This window comes from Drosophila subobscura, chromosome O (genome assembly GCF_008121235.1).
Source record: "Drosophila subobscura isolate 14011-0131.10 chromosome O, UCBerk_Dsub_1.0, whole genome shotgun sequence".
NCBI lineage: Eukaryota > Metazoa > Arthropoda > Insecta > Diptera > Drosophilidae > Drosophila > Drosophila subobscura.
Genome location: NC_048533.1, coordinates 6,987,121 through 7,000,756, shown reverse-complemented (window position 1 = coordinate 7,000,756; position 13,636 = coordinate 6,987,121). Strand labels below are relative to the sequence as shown.

General features: G+C 43.1%; 2 protein-coding genes across 3 annotated transcripts in view; one reads left to right on the top strand and one right to left on the bottom strand.

The window, feature by feature from the left end:
• Nucleotides 1-9,716, bottom strand: part of LOC117898629 (homeotic protein proboscipedia) — a 32,322-nt gene extending 22,606 nt beyond the window's left edge. For both annotated transcript variants that reach the window (XM_034808188.1, XM_034808189.1), the window contains exons 1-2: nucleotides 9,605-9,716; nucleotides 8,439-9,074 (exon numbers count right to left, since the gene is read on the bottom strand). In XM_034808188.1, coding sequence (XP_034664079.1) covers nucleotides 8,439-8,982 — 544 coding nt within the window. In that variant the 5' untranslated portion in view covers nucleotides 8,983-9,074; nucleotides 9,605-9,716. The remainder of the gene's footprint in view (nucleotides 1-8,438; nucleotides 9,075-9,604) is intronic.
• Nucleotides 9,717-12,716: 3,000 nt separating this feature from the next.
• Nucleotides 12,717-13,636, top strand: LOC117898734 (protein zerknuellt 2). The gene is made up of 2 exons (XM_034808354.1): nucleotides 12,717-12,811; nucleotides 12,881-13,636. The coding sequence occupies exons 1-2, from the start codon at nucleotides 12,749-12,751 to the stop codon at nucleotides 13,634-13,636; spliced, it is 819 nt and encodes a 272-aa protein (XP_034664245.1). The 5' UTR covers nucleotides 12,717-12,748.

Genomic DNA, 13,636 nt, shown 5'->3' with positions numbered 1-13,636 from the left:
AAAAAGTTCATGGAACCATGGACCTCAATCCCTTCCTCTCTATTGGTTCATGATTGTCCCACTTACAGACATTTTTATGCCATATTACATCTATCACGTTCCATTTGTCCAAGAGGATTGTTGGTACGAATTTTAATTGATAACTCCAAAAAGAGTTGTAATTTGTGTGTGTGTGTGCATTTACATTTATGTTGCGGACATTCAATTATTACAGTTTATTATTCAAAACGAATCACACGTTGGCGGTACCTGTCTGTGGGAAATGTGGCTTACAATTTCATTATTTTGGATACGAGAATGTATTACTAAAGGAATTTTCAATAGGGGATTGGGCATATTTGAAAGGAAATATTATACAAAAGAAACAATAAATACTAAACTTGCCTCTTGATACCTTAAAGTAATATTAAAGTAGTGCAAAAATTCAATTTAAAGCCTTAAATCCTGTGGAATCGATCAATCGATCAACCATCTGATGTAAGATTGACATAATTATTGCTCTCTTGGATTGCTTTCGCTCATCGCATGTCAATTAAAATCACGATTTTCAATGCAAATCAATCAAAGACTTCTGGACCTCAGAGAGAGATGAGGAGAGAGAAGTCAACCCACCAGTGAATCAACAATTGATGTATGGGCTGAGAGAAAAAGATTTCGTTTTCTGTTCTTTTTTGGCAAACATGTCAGACCGTTTACAGATGACAAATTCATTTTTAACACGACACAAAAGTGAAAACCAAACCAGGGAGAGATACAGATACATAAAGAGAGGGACACTATGTGCTCTCGCCAGCTTAATCATCGGCAGCATTTACAATGGGACATTGCATTGCAGATTTCCCAGAGAGACAGAGAGAGTGAGTCGCTTATGTGACATGTCTGACATTTGACTGCCATTCTGTTCGTCCTTCCCTCCTTCGACTATCTTTGTATCGTGTATCTGAGACATGTGCATCGCATCTATTCCTAGCATATACTCGTATCAAAAATTAAAGATTCGCTTGCTAGACTCCTGTTAAACGGAAGCTTAGCCTCAACCAAAAAAAGGTCAAGTCCAAAATGATGGATGATGCCTTGACACTCTCTGACACACACACACACACACATACTAAACTCTCTCACACACACAAACACACAGATATGTACATCTGCAGCAGCATCCCCAAGTGACAGCTTTCGGTCTGTTCCGCCCTTTGGTGGCACTCTTTTTCGGGGTTGGTTGCAAAATCAACCTTCGTTCCAATACACTTCCACAGAACCTTATCACTCAGGTAATATCCGCTTTTGAGACTTGGTCTCTACATAATTTTGGTTTATCATCCAGCGAAATCCCATAAATAATAACCGTTAACACAGTGCTCAACAAGCCACAAATTAAAAACTACAAGAAGCACTAAAAAATGTTTGAAAATTCTTTGGAAAATTTACGACCAACGGAATCACGTGTCAACCACGCGCGCCACACCCCACACCCCACACCCCAACCGCCAAACTCGAACCTCTCACCTCTGTCGAAAACGAAACCAACACCCAAACTCAAACCGAATCCTTAAGGATGTGACTGGAACCCCTCCCAATGTTTGCAGGGGTTTCCGCAGCTGTAGATATGATGCATGACTCGACGGAAAGCGGTGTGTCGTCGTCCTCTCAAGGATATTCCCATTCACGTGCTAAGCGTATGCGAAATTTTAAATCTGTTTGCCACCGAATGAATCCGTATCCGTTTTGTGAATTTGAATAAGGAAGAGGAATCCTTACGCCGAAAAACTGTGGAAAGTCAACAGGCGCACACACACAGAGATAGAGTGAGAGAGGGAGAGACGATGACAGCACACATAAAATCCATTTTCCACACAAACATTAGTTTTATTTAAATCAGAGACACACACACCGCCTGTAGGGGTTAACCGGGGTTATCCAGGGGTTACGACGTTATCATATGTGAGAGTGTGTTTGTGTGTGTTTCCTCCTGGCAGTGGTCGTGTGTGTGTGTCCTTGTTGACTTTTCACGCTCTTTTAAACGCCGTTAAATATATTTCACTTTATTGCCTGTTGTTCTTGTGGCTGCTGGCTGTGGGAAGACCTTTTCTCTGAGTTTTCACATTAATCAGAGATTTAAACTAGGTTTTCATATAATATGATATATTTATAATAAATTAATGTTTCTGGGCTGCGATTATGTATTTGCGTATTCGGGGTGTGATGTGAGGGGTAACAGGAAATAACTTGAGTGTAAAATGAATCTATTTGAGGGATATCTTAATTAAAGTATTAATGAAAAATTAAGAAATAGCCTAGCCATTTCGTGGGACTTAATCTTGGTTTTAATTCTTGAACGCTAATGATTGTTAGAGACTTTCATTGTTAGTTGTTCCCCTTAATATGGAATTTGAGTTATAGGATCTACCTAGTTATAGAGCTATTCCTGTAGGACATTACATTGACATTACATTTAAAAAGCTAACTCCTACATCTGGAAGAAAGAAGAGTCTTCTTCCTATTTCTGTTTCCTGTTCCTTCAGCACCAGTCAGCAATAACATTCTTACTATTAATTTTTGAAAAGTTATTTAGAATTTCTACACTCATTTGTCTTTGACAACACCCTTGCACTGGCCTTCACGGTAATTATAGTACTACTCTAGCGCTCATTGATAAGTAAAACTGTATTTTATGCAAAAACTTGATAATTTATTAATTTATTATAGTTGTTAAAGTGTGCAGTAGCACTCCCACCAACCACAGCCATGCCACCTTTGTCTGACACATCTATTGTCAGTGAAGTGGAATGCAATGCGATTAACTTTGCAGTTGAGTTATGGGAAGCGGGTACTGGTTATCGGAATATGGGGGTATGGGTAATAAATATAGGTGTACGAGTACTTCCCCCGCTACTCATGATATCCACTAATGCCAACAACTTGGCCAACAACAGAGCACCGCGTGATAAAGTCGCTAACAAGCAATTTTTATGGCCCAAAAATCCAATTCAAATGTTTACAAATCGTTTAAACTGGGATCTGCAATGAGGCTGAGACTCTCTCCCTGGCCTCGTCTCGTCTCGGCTCGGAAGGAAAAAAAGACATAAAAATAAATCGCTTACAAATTGAAAATAATTTCAGATTTGATTTTCTTTTCAGGGAAGAGAAAAAACTGGACAGAGAGATATCTTCTTTAGCGAAATATGCGGACAGGCGGGTCAACCGCCATGCGGGGGGCTTTCTCCGGGAACAAGGACTAGGAGTGGGAGTCCTGGCAATGTCCCTTCCATTTCACTAAGTACACAGAGAATGGAGCGTAAAAAATTTTTATCGTCGCGGTTTTTACGGAATGTGATCCACGGCGATTAAGTGCGCGGCTTTTGTGTCATTGTCATGCCCGTCCGTCCGTCGTTCTGGTGGTTTCTTTTGGGGGTGTGGCAGGTCCAGAGCAGGGGTTGGGGGCAGCAGTTCTCCAGCAGTTTATTTGCAGGGAGTCCATATCCATCCCCTCTCTCTCTCTCCCTCTCCTCATAATGTATTCAAATTTTACGAAAAGGCAAAGGCGAGGCCAGAGTGTCAGTGCATTCATTTCATAAAATGCTTTTCTCTCTTACACTTTTCTCCCTTCCCAACTCGCATTTCCTTTCTTTTTTTTTTGTTGGTGAGTTTTTCCAGTTTTTTTAATTTAATCGTGAGCAAATATTTTCATTTTTCAGTGAAACGCTTTTAGCTAAATGAGTGGGAAATAAAATTAAATCGATATTGGTTGACGTTAGTCAAACTTTTGCCAGCAAAATGGCAACCAAATGACCAATTTTAGATGGAAATTAAAGGAAAAATGGAGAGAGATGATGGCTAACGTAAGAATGGTTTTTAAGGTTTATATTTCAGTTTGCAGTTCTTCTCTTTTTTTCAGTTTTTCCTATCCGCAGCAGTTGCTGGCAAGTGCAGCTCCCCTGCAACATTAATGTTTATAATTCCCTGATAAATTTCGCCCTCTTTGCGCTTTAAAAAATAATGACAAATCAGTTTGTAGATAATAGAAAAAGCCAGCGAAAAAAATTGCTTAAAATAATAATAATCTTAAAATTTACTTTGGGCCAGCCGCCGGCCTTCGAGCTTAACTAATTGTAACAGATTCTTTTTTTCCACCGTCACGCTGCAGAGGGGCGAACAGAAAGGAAAACCCAAGGAAAAAGCACAGGAAAAAAGCCAAAGAAAAATATGGAAAAACCCTTTGGGGCGTAAACGTCTGCCCGGCATTATCCTGGCTGAATCCTGCTTTCTGCCAATTAGAACCCTTTTGTTGTCTCCGGCCAAGACGCTGTGCACTTATCTCCATAATAAAGTCGTAACAATTAATTGAAGGCGACCCCGAAAAATGCGAACGGCTCTGCTCCCCAACTGAGGTGAAAGATAGAAATCCTGAGACGAGCCCATGGAAATTTTTCATCGTTTGACGCGTAATTAGTTTACCAAAAAATTATTTGACGAGGCTCAATTAATTTAATGCTCGGCGACATGAATTTCAAGTGCAATGGAGTCGGATTTACCTTTCGCACAGGAGAAGGCGGGAGGCACTTATCTACTGGGACCTTTGTGGTTTGATGGATCTAAATAAGGATTTTGAGGGAGCTACGAAAGGGGTTGATGGCATATATTTTGATGGGTTTAACTTGGATTAGCTCTGTTTGTGGTCGTGTATAAAATATATAACATTTTGCGAGCATTTTGTATATAAAATAATATTTTTTTTTATCACAAAATATCGACGTTTCATCGATTTTGTAATTTCAAATTGTCGTAAAAAAGATATTAATCAAAAATAATTGTTAATTTAGGTTTTGATTACTATTTTTATTAGTTTTATGTGATTTTCATACTAATTGCTCTATTTTTTATAGATTTAAGGTAACTACTGTTAGTCGATAAAGAATCAAATTGAGAATCTCCCTCAATAATCGACTAACGATCGCCTCTGAATGGTTGCTTGAAATTGTGTAGTGGCATAAATCATTTCCTCTAATTTACTCGATATTAGATAGACCTTCCCTTCAATTTGCACCATCAAATGTCTATTTATGTCAACCACACAATTATTCTCAGTCAATAACTAAATAAATCTTTCAGCTACCCTTCACTGCCACCCCCACTGCGACGCAAACACAATTTTGATATGGGAATCTGTTAAATTTTTTTTGCGATCTGCATATCTGGAATTGAAATGGACTCCCCTTGTAATTCACACTCGCACGGGTTTCGGTTTGCGAATGAATTCGAGTGTAAAGGTTAAAATTATAAATGTGCAAATGACTCATCATAAATAAAATTAATAAAAGGCACCGCGCCGCGACACCGAGAGCGAGAGTGAGTGAGAGGCGAGACCTTCATTGAGAAAAAGCACAACACATCAACATAAATATTATGATAAATGGTTTGTTATAATCCTAATCCTCGGGGGGTAAGTTTCCAGTCGTGCCGCACGCATTTTTTATACCCCGAATGAACCCCTCAGCCCATGGACACAGAAAACCTCAACCAGGACTCAGGATGAACTGCTTTTGGTCCTGGCGCAACATATGGTCGATGGGTGGAGTGGAGTGGAGGAGTGGATGTGGAGTGGATGATACAGATGGCGCTGCCAATGAATTGCCGCCTTTCAATAGCCGCCGCTCCCCAAGCAAAGTCAAATTGTTTTTTATTGGTTTCCCCACTCCCCACGCAGAAAATCTTGCATATCTCTCACTCTCTTCTTTCCACAGAAGAGATGAAGTATCTCGCAGATACTTGACGCTGAAAACTTGAACATGTTGCACGACAATTACAAACTTTTGCTTGCGGTTCATTACGCCTAATTAACACTTGCCACAAATTTTATTGTTTCCACTCATTCGAGTGCGCGTACAGGCACAATTTTGGTGGCACAATCATCCTCCTACTCCACATGGAATGGAACTCATCCTCTGAGGCACTCCATGCGGCACGCATTAAAATTCAGGATGCGTTGTAAACAATTTGTGGCAAACAATGAGTGTGCTCCCGCTAGGAGGAAGCAGGAACATGGATACAAATTGTTATTCCAGGCGGCAAAAGGCATTTTATGTGGGGTATTGGCATAGGCTTATTGGAGGTGTGGCAGTTTAAGGTTTAATTCAACTGTTGATTTGGTTTCAGCGAATATATTTGAGTAGAGCATGTTTTAAAGGTAGAAAGGAAGGTCACAAATTCTTAAAGTCCCTTCTTGAACCGAGGTCTCTTCTTATAGGCTTTGATCCTTTTGGTTCAATCAAAAGCCATTTCCCTGTGCGCTTACCTATAAAGATTTTCCTCTAGAGTCTCGTTTAGATCGTTTACCGTTTGACATGGAATTAATTTGACAACATTAACAAATTAAACTGTTCAACAAACACTCCACGAAGCAGCCAACACACACACTCAACAGAACACAGCGGTGTGCTCTCTCTCTCCCTCCATCTCCATCTCCTCCTGGTATGGGCAGACATTTACAACATCATTTGTAATCCATATCGCTCAGCATGTCGTCCTCGCCTCACCCCCTCCATCATCCGAGTGAGTCCCTTGCCGCAGAGTGTGTGGCAGTGAAAAGATGTATTGACCCTTCAACGGGATTCAGTGTCGGGCGCTTCGGAATGCTTCACGGCTATTTATTGGCTCACTTTCACCCGGGGAACCAGAGAGCGAGACCAGAAAACCAAAAGGGAAGATTTTCTTTCCCCCTCTCTGGGGAATATTTCGTGCATGTTGCCTTTTGCTTGTCTGAACACATTCTGCACTGCGGCAGCCACGTGTTGGGATTCTGAGGTTAAACATACTCTAGGACTCGCAACTACTACTGTGTTCCTAGACACCTTCCAGGGGATTAGTGTAACTCATTTGTCAACATGATGGTGGCGGGCAGTGCGAGTGGTATGAGTGTGTGGTCAATATTAATTGGTATCCTATTAGTTTAAGTCAGAGCAGGGGCAAACAATCTCACGGAGATTTGCATTAGTTAACGCTGCAGAAAAGCAGTCAGCAGACGCGTAGATTAGGAATACGCTGACCAGACAGAGGATCTTCCTTTAGGAATGGTAGGGGAAAGCTCAGAGAGGAAAAAACGAGAGCAGAGACCAGAAAGCTTAGCAATTTCGTGGGAGAGCAGAAGTCATAAATGCAGCAACCTCAATGCGCTCTCTCTCTCTCTCTCTCTCTCTCTTATTTCCAGGCGCGTTCTCATAGCAGCGAATTCATAGCCAAAGCAAAGCTGTGATAGCAGGAGCAAGAGAGATCATCAAAGCTTCGCCTGTTCCTCTTGCTAGTTTATTTTCACAGGCGAAGCTTTTGTGAGCAAAAGGTAAAGCAGCCACAAAGCTTTAACTGCGTGAAGGAGTGATGGAGAAAGACAGATCGTCCCGCCTTCTCTGCTTGCTAAATTCGCTGCCAAGTGCTAAGCTTAGCTGGAAAGAAATCTAAAGCAGCGGCCAAGCTTCTTCCATTCTTTCCGCTCTGCTCTCCACCGCTTCTCACACATTTAAATTTCCGCTGCTGCTCGCCTTCTGTCCATCCGATAAGAGTGATTAATTGAAACTCTCTCCCTCCCGTATCCCTGGGCGAAGTAAATGGGGGAATTGGGAGAATGGCGAATGGGAGGCAAAGCTTTAAAATGGTGCATGCAGCAGCAGCCGCGAAACATTGTATGCGCTACACAAAACCTATCCCCAGGCCCTGCCTGGCTTGCAATTGCAAGTTGCAACATGGCACCCGGTGCTGCTGCCTTTTCCCCCCCTTGATTGAAGGCAGCAGCAAAAAGGGGCACAGGAAAAAATATTTTGACAAATGAACCTAAATAACAGGTTGCAATCGCTCTCAGTGAGAGCGAGCAAGAGGGAGAGGGGAGTGTGGAGTGGCATGCAACATGGACAGGAAAACGTATGGTCGGACAACCTTGATACCTCATTTATTTTAAATGCGGCTGCCTCGATCTTTTCTTATTTCTTTCTTACTCGAGCATACTCGTATATTTCTTGCGCAAATGAAATCGACACATTCGAAGGGAAATAAATGAAGCATTTCCAGAGCGAGCTCTGGCCTCTGCTCCGGTCCAGTCCGAGGACTGGTCTGGTCTGGTCTGGTCGCTCTCAAGTCTGCCCCTCGAAAATTGTTACAAATGATCGCAAATAACAGATCTTTGCCGGCACATCATTCCGAAGCTGTCCATCAAAGGAGCCGTGCCCCGAGACGAGACGAGCGAGTGCGTGTGTGTCTCTGATCGAGTGGCAAACGTAAGAAAAAGGAAAGGAAATAAAAGGAAAGGGTATGGTGGTATGGGTGCCATGTTCTAGAGAAGGCGCCGCCATGCTGCGTCTCCTACTCATCGTGTTGCAAGGTAAATGGCATTGATTTCTTGATTAATGAGAGTTTCGCATTTCACTCTCCCGTTCCGCTGATCTTGGACTCACCCTGATTATTATTGTTGCTGCTCTTCCGCGACGTCTTCTTCTCCTTCATCCAGGGATACTCCGGCACCGAGTCCATGCCATCCGGTGTCTGTGGCATTGGTCCCACACCCACCGGATATCCGACGCCGACATTCACATTCACATTGACACCACCGCCGCCGACGCCACCTCCAACGCCAACAGGTGTTCCCATCTTGGGACTCTCCGGGCTCAGGTGATTGAGAAACTCTGCCATCGAAGGCTGCGAATTGATGAAGCCACCTTCGGAGGCGGCCATCCAGTAGGCCGTGTCCGCGGCCCGTTTATCACAGTTCGAGGCCATCTTATTGACCAGCATCACCGCCGGCACGGCGGGAGCACCCTGCTGCGGGCCCTGACCCACCAAACCACCAACAGAAGCTGCGCCACCAACACCACAGCCAACACCACCCACAGGGAGTGCGGTTTGTCCACCCGTCTGCACCTGCAGCGGATTAAGAGGCGACTCCGATTTGATCTGCGTCCCCATTGGGGTTGTGTCCAGGGTGCTGCAGACCTCTTGCATGGCTTTCAATTTTTTGTTTTTTCTTATTCAGTTTCTTATCTCTTGTCTATTTTGGGCTTGCGAGAGTCTTAAGTATTCGTCTGCTTAGAAATCTGCAATAAAAGAAAATATAAATGTAGGTTAGTGTTCGAAAGAAAAGCCGGAAAGCAAATATATTTTAAAGAAATATTCCAAAGGTTTATATTTTGATGAGAGTGGGTCTCTTACATATGTATGTACGTATGTATGTATGTATGTAAGTATGTATGTACATACAATACGTATAATTTGTTTAGTCAGAAGAACCACAAAGAAAATGTATTAAAAAGGGTAAAATGTAAGTGTCAAAAAAGCCGACGGAGGTAGACACCATTTTTTCTATCAAAAAGCTTGTATAATTTTTATAATTTTATGACTGCGAAAGATCACGATTTATGAACCTTTGACATTTTCTTGTTGTACTGCAGAATATTCTGTCAAGAAATATCTGTAAGTCCGTAAAAAAAAGCCTCATTTGAAGATATTTCTAAATGAAAGAACACAATATTTTCTCAAAGATATCTATTATATCTGTTATTATTATTGAAAAGATATAATAATAACACCAAGCTTTAAATTGAAAAATGATTTCAATTTCACCTACCATTTCGTTAAGATCTTCAAGTGTTGACTCCAATCCACATTTAATGTTCTGTTCTAAAAGGTTTATCTATTTTATTTTTCACTAGGGGCTTTTCACTTCACTTTTCTTCACATTTTCCACCACAATTTGTTTAGTTTAACCTTTTTTGTTTTGCACAACTTTTGCAATGCGGGTTTTTGGTAGTAGAACTTCTTCTGTTTGCAATAGACCCCCATGCGGCGGGTCCTATGGCTTATCTGTGGGGTCCGAAATGGAGGCGACAACCGCGACGAGAACGAGAACGCGTAGGAGGCGTAAGGTAAGGCAAGGGAAATTGGGAGCACCGGAATATTGTATGGCCGACCGTTGGTTGTGTACTCAAGCGCTGCAGCGCCAAGTGCTGCTGCCACCGACGACAGTTTTGGGTTTAGTATCGCTTTCGGTTGCACACACCTCTGCTGCTGGTGACGATGGCGGCGGCCATGGCGACGCGAAACGGCCAAAACACACAGTTAAAGTACAGCAGCAGCAATCAGCCCCACGGTGCGTATGCGTATGTGGAGGTTGTTGGTTTTTCCACTCTGTAAAGAGTTTTTTCACTTGGCGAGAGAGTCGTCGCCTCGATCGTCAATGGCCACACAGTGACACTCACTCACTCACTCACTCACACTCGTATAAACTTGTGGAGACACTTTTCTCACTCAAATACGCACACACTAGCTGTCTCTGTCTGGCTTTGGGTAGGTGCGCAGTAACCGGTTTTTCGATATCGTTGTTGTTGTTTTTGTTGCTGTTTCAGGTGGGGTTGGTTCCAATGGTGGCCAAGATGCGGCTCCGATAAGATTTTGTTCTAGTTAATGTTAGCCAACTATTTGATAACGATTGTTATTTAAATTGTTTCTATAATAGTTATAAATATTCGATTCTCCGAGTCTCCGTCGCGACTTTGAAGACCCTGCGAGTGGGAGCGAAACGAGACCGACCGAGTGAACGGGAACCAACGACTGGCGGGTCTTGGGGCTTGCTTCGTGCGCGTGGGGCCCGAGAGCTTTGAGAGAGCAGCAGCCAACCAAGCAACCAACCAACCCATCCAATAACACCGAACGCACTGAAACAACCAGCACTTGAGTGTGCTTCGGGGGCAATTTCCAAGTCTCAGGACTTGCGCATGCGCTCTTCTCCGCCGGGGGTGGAGTTCGCTGCACGTACATACAAACACACACATGGACGGCCTGCAGCGCGCTGATTGGTCGACTGCTATACTTTTGTATCTTTGTATCTTTTGTGCCTGCTCTTGAGCGTTTTTTTTTCCTTCGTGGCTGGTTGTGAGCGTTTTTGCTTTTTTATTTAGTTTGAACGTGTTGCTTGTGACGGAATTTATTTCGTTTTTGTTATTTACACATTCTGCAGCGGCAGCAGCAGCAGCAGCAGCGACAGCAGTAGAAGAAGAAGGGCATAAACAAGTGGCAGAAGAAACAGGGGATAAAGCAGAGGTGCAGCAGAGGCAGCGACAGTGACAGCCAAAGCAGCGGTAAAAGAAGCATCAGGCAGCAGAAAGCGCAGCAAAAGCACAGCAGCAGCCAGCCGCCTCCTCTCTCCCTCCTTCCCCCTCTCTCTTGCTCTTGCTCTGTCGGTTTTTGTTGGCTTTTGGGTATTTTTGACATTTCGCTTTGCTCATCGCTCTTTTTGTTTTGGGCAGCGCTTCTTCTCTTGTCTAACCATCATGTTGTCAATCTTTCTCTTTTCACTGTTTTTCGTCGCTTGTTTTCTCGCTTTTATTTTGCTTTTTTCGCGCTCGTCTCTCGGTCTTTTTCACGCTCTGTTTTTAGTGCATTCCAGTGGAGAGTGGAGAATGGAGAGACATTACCCCACCGTAAAATATTTGTAATTATGTGTAGATATAAATATGTATTGTATGCCATTACAGGTGTAAATAACATTATTACACATAATATTACATGAGTGGGCGGCAGCTTTTACTTATTGGGGCCTAAATGGATATGCATGTTTTGGTCATTTATATTCCATATGTTGTGGCCCACTTTTTGATGGGCCTAATAAAAGTGAAAGTATTTATGCTTCATTGGGTGATATTCAGCATATAGGAAATTCATTTGAGCAAGAAATAACTGCAAAAGTGTAAGATATCTTTGCTTATTCTGCCAAATTATCATCCGCAAAAGTTCTGCAGTGATCCAACCAAGACGCGGCATTAAAGATCTAAAATTTCTGCACCCTTCAACGAAACGTTCACACTGAACATTGGCTAAGGATCGGTCTAAGGATTTCCCCCATGATCACCTGAACACTCATGCGATTCTACTGCAGATTGGACTACTTGTTGCAGGACTAGAACTCGTCTTGGATTTTGCATAAGCCTGAACTCATGCAAATCTGCGTCTAGCAGCACGTAGCACATGTCCCGATGGGATGGGCCCCTAAAGATGTTTTTATAGCGGGTGATTGGATTAGCCTGAAGTGACACACACGTTTTATGGCCAGAGGATCAGTGTTTTCGGATCGCGTTCTTATGCTAAACAGGTAGCCTAACCCTCAGATATTCATAACTCGCATGGAAAACCCCGGGGAAAACCGAAATCTTTCTCGTTCATGATGGATGGCTACCTGATTAGAGGAATTGGGGTTTGGACATGGGCCTGATGGCAAAAGTTTTGCTGTACTTTGAGGGGAGGTTTCGAAAAGTCCCTTTAAAAGTGCGAATTTCCGATAAGAACTGGATGGATGGTATATGGACTTCACCCTTTACTTCGAGTCAAAGGCTACTTCACTGCCTTTTTAAAGACCTCCCAAACTTCCATTAGATTCGAGCCTTTGCTATCCATCATTAGACACAAACGACGCAATCAGGCCTCACGCCATTGTGGAAAGTGTCGCTAACTGAGGAGACTCTGATTCCGATAGTCGCGACATCAAGTTGTCGGCCCTGATAGGGAGAGAGAGTGCAGACCAGCCGGCTGCCCAAAAGTCCCTGGCGTCGGTGCTCGTCCTACAGGTAGGGAAAGGACATAACCGATCCGATTCGCGGTGCAGTGTGTGGGCGTTGTACCTGAGGTGTTTGGTATAAAAGCAAATGAGACAAGTTCTCTGGCATCTAGTTAAAAAACCAAACTGTCACCGAACACAAGCAACAGACAAGCGAAGAAAATGTTCTCCCCAAATAATACAAACTATTTTGTTGACAACTCATCAACTGTTTGTGATTTTCTGGTATGTTTTACCGTAAAACATTTAAAGCAATTCATTGAAATTAATCTATAAATTTATATAAACTTTTAGATGTTTCCCAGTGAACCGTTGACCATGGAAGCCGTGCCCTTAGCTGCAACGAAATCCATGGAGAAGTGCAAGAGATCCCGCACGGCCTTCACCAGCCATCAGCTGCTTGAGTTGGAGCGAGAATTCCATTTGAACAAATACATGTCACGTACACGACGCATTGAGATTTCCCAGCGCTTGAATCTTACCGAAAGACAGGTGAAGATCTGGTTCCAGAATCGTCGCATGAAGAGCAAGAAGCTGGCCAATAAGCAGGTGTCCAAGGGAGTTCTTACCCCCACAAAATTGTGCGACATGCCCTTAAACGACGACCTCCTGGAGCACGAAAAAATTGTGGAAGTTCTATTGCAATATGTGGAGAGTATGCCACAACAACAGGCTACGGTAGTGCCCCAAGAGGAAGTGTTCCTACATCCTACTGATGTGCCTCTACCTCCTGCTGATCGGTCCCTCCAACAAGGTCACATAACGCCTCCCTATCAGGCGTATGATTACCTCCAGGAGTTCTGCCCAGCACCCTTGCCGATTGCAGAGACTCCCCACAACCAAATGGAAAATGGCCAAAATTGGCCCACCAATTGGTTTGCGCCTGAAGCAACTTTTGAGCTCCCCCAAGATCTACAGATGCCCAGCAGCAATTCTTACACCCAAGCCGATTTAATGGGGCAAAACTTGTGCTGGGATACGAATAGTACTTCTTCTGGAGAGTCCTTGGAGGTGGATTTTGATTTCATACAGAATTTAATAGACTTTTAA

Bases quoted from the DNA above. Each gene is read 5' to 3' on its own strand.
- LOC117898734 (XM_034808354.1), top strand. From the start codon at position 12,749: ATGTTCTCCCCAAATAATACAAACTATTTTGTTGACAACTCATCAACT. The intron at 12,812-12,880 runs GTATGTTTTACC...ATAAACTTTTAG, and splicing joins CAACTGTTTGTGATTTTCTG to ATGTTTCCCAGTGAACCGTT.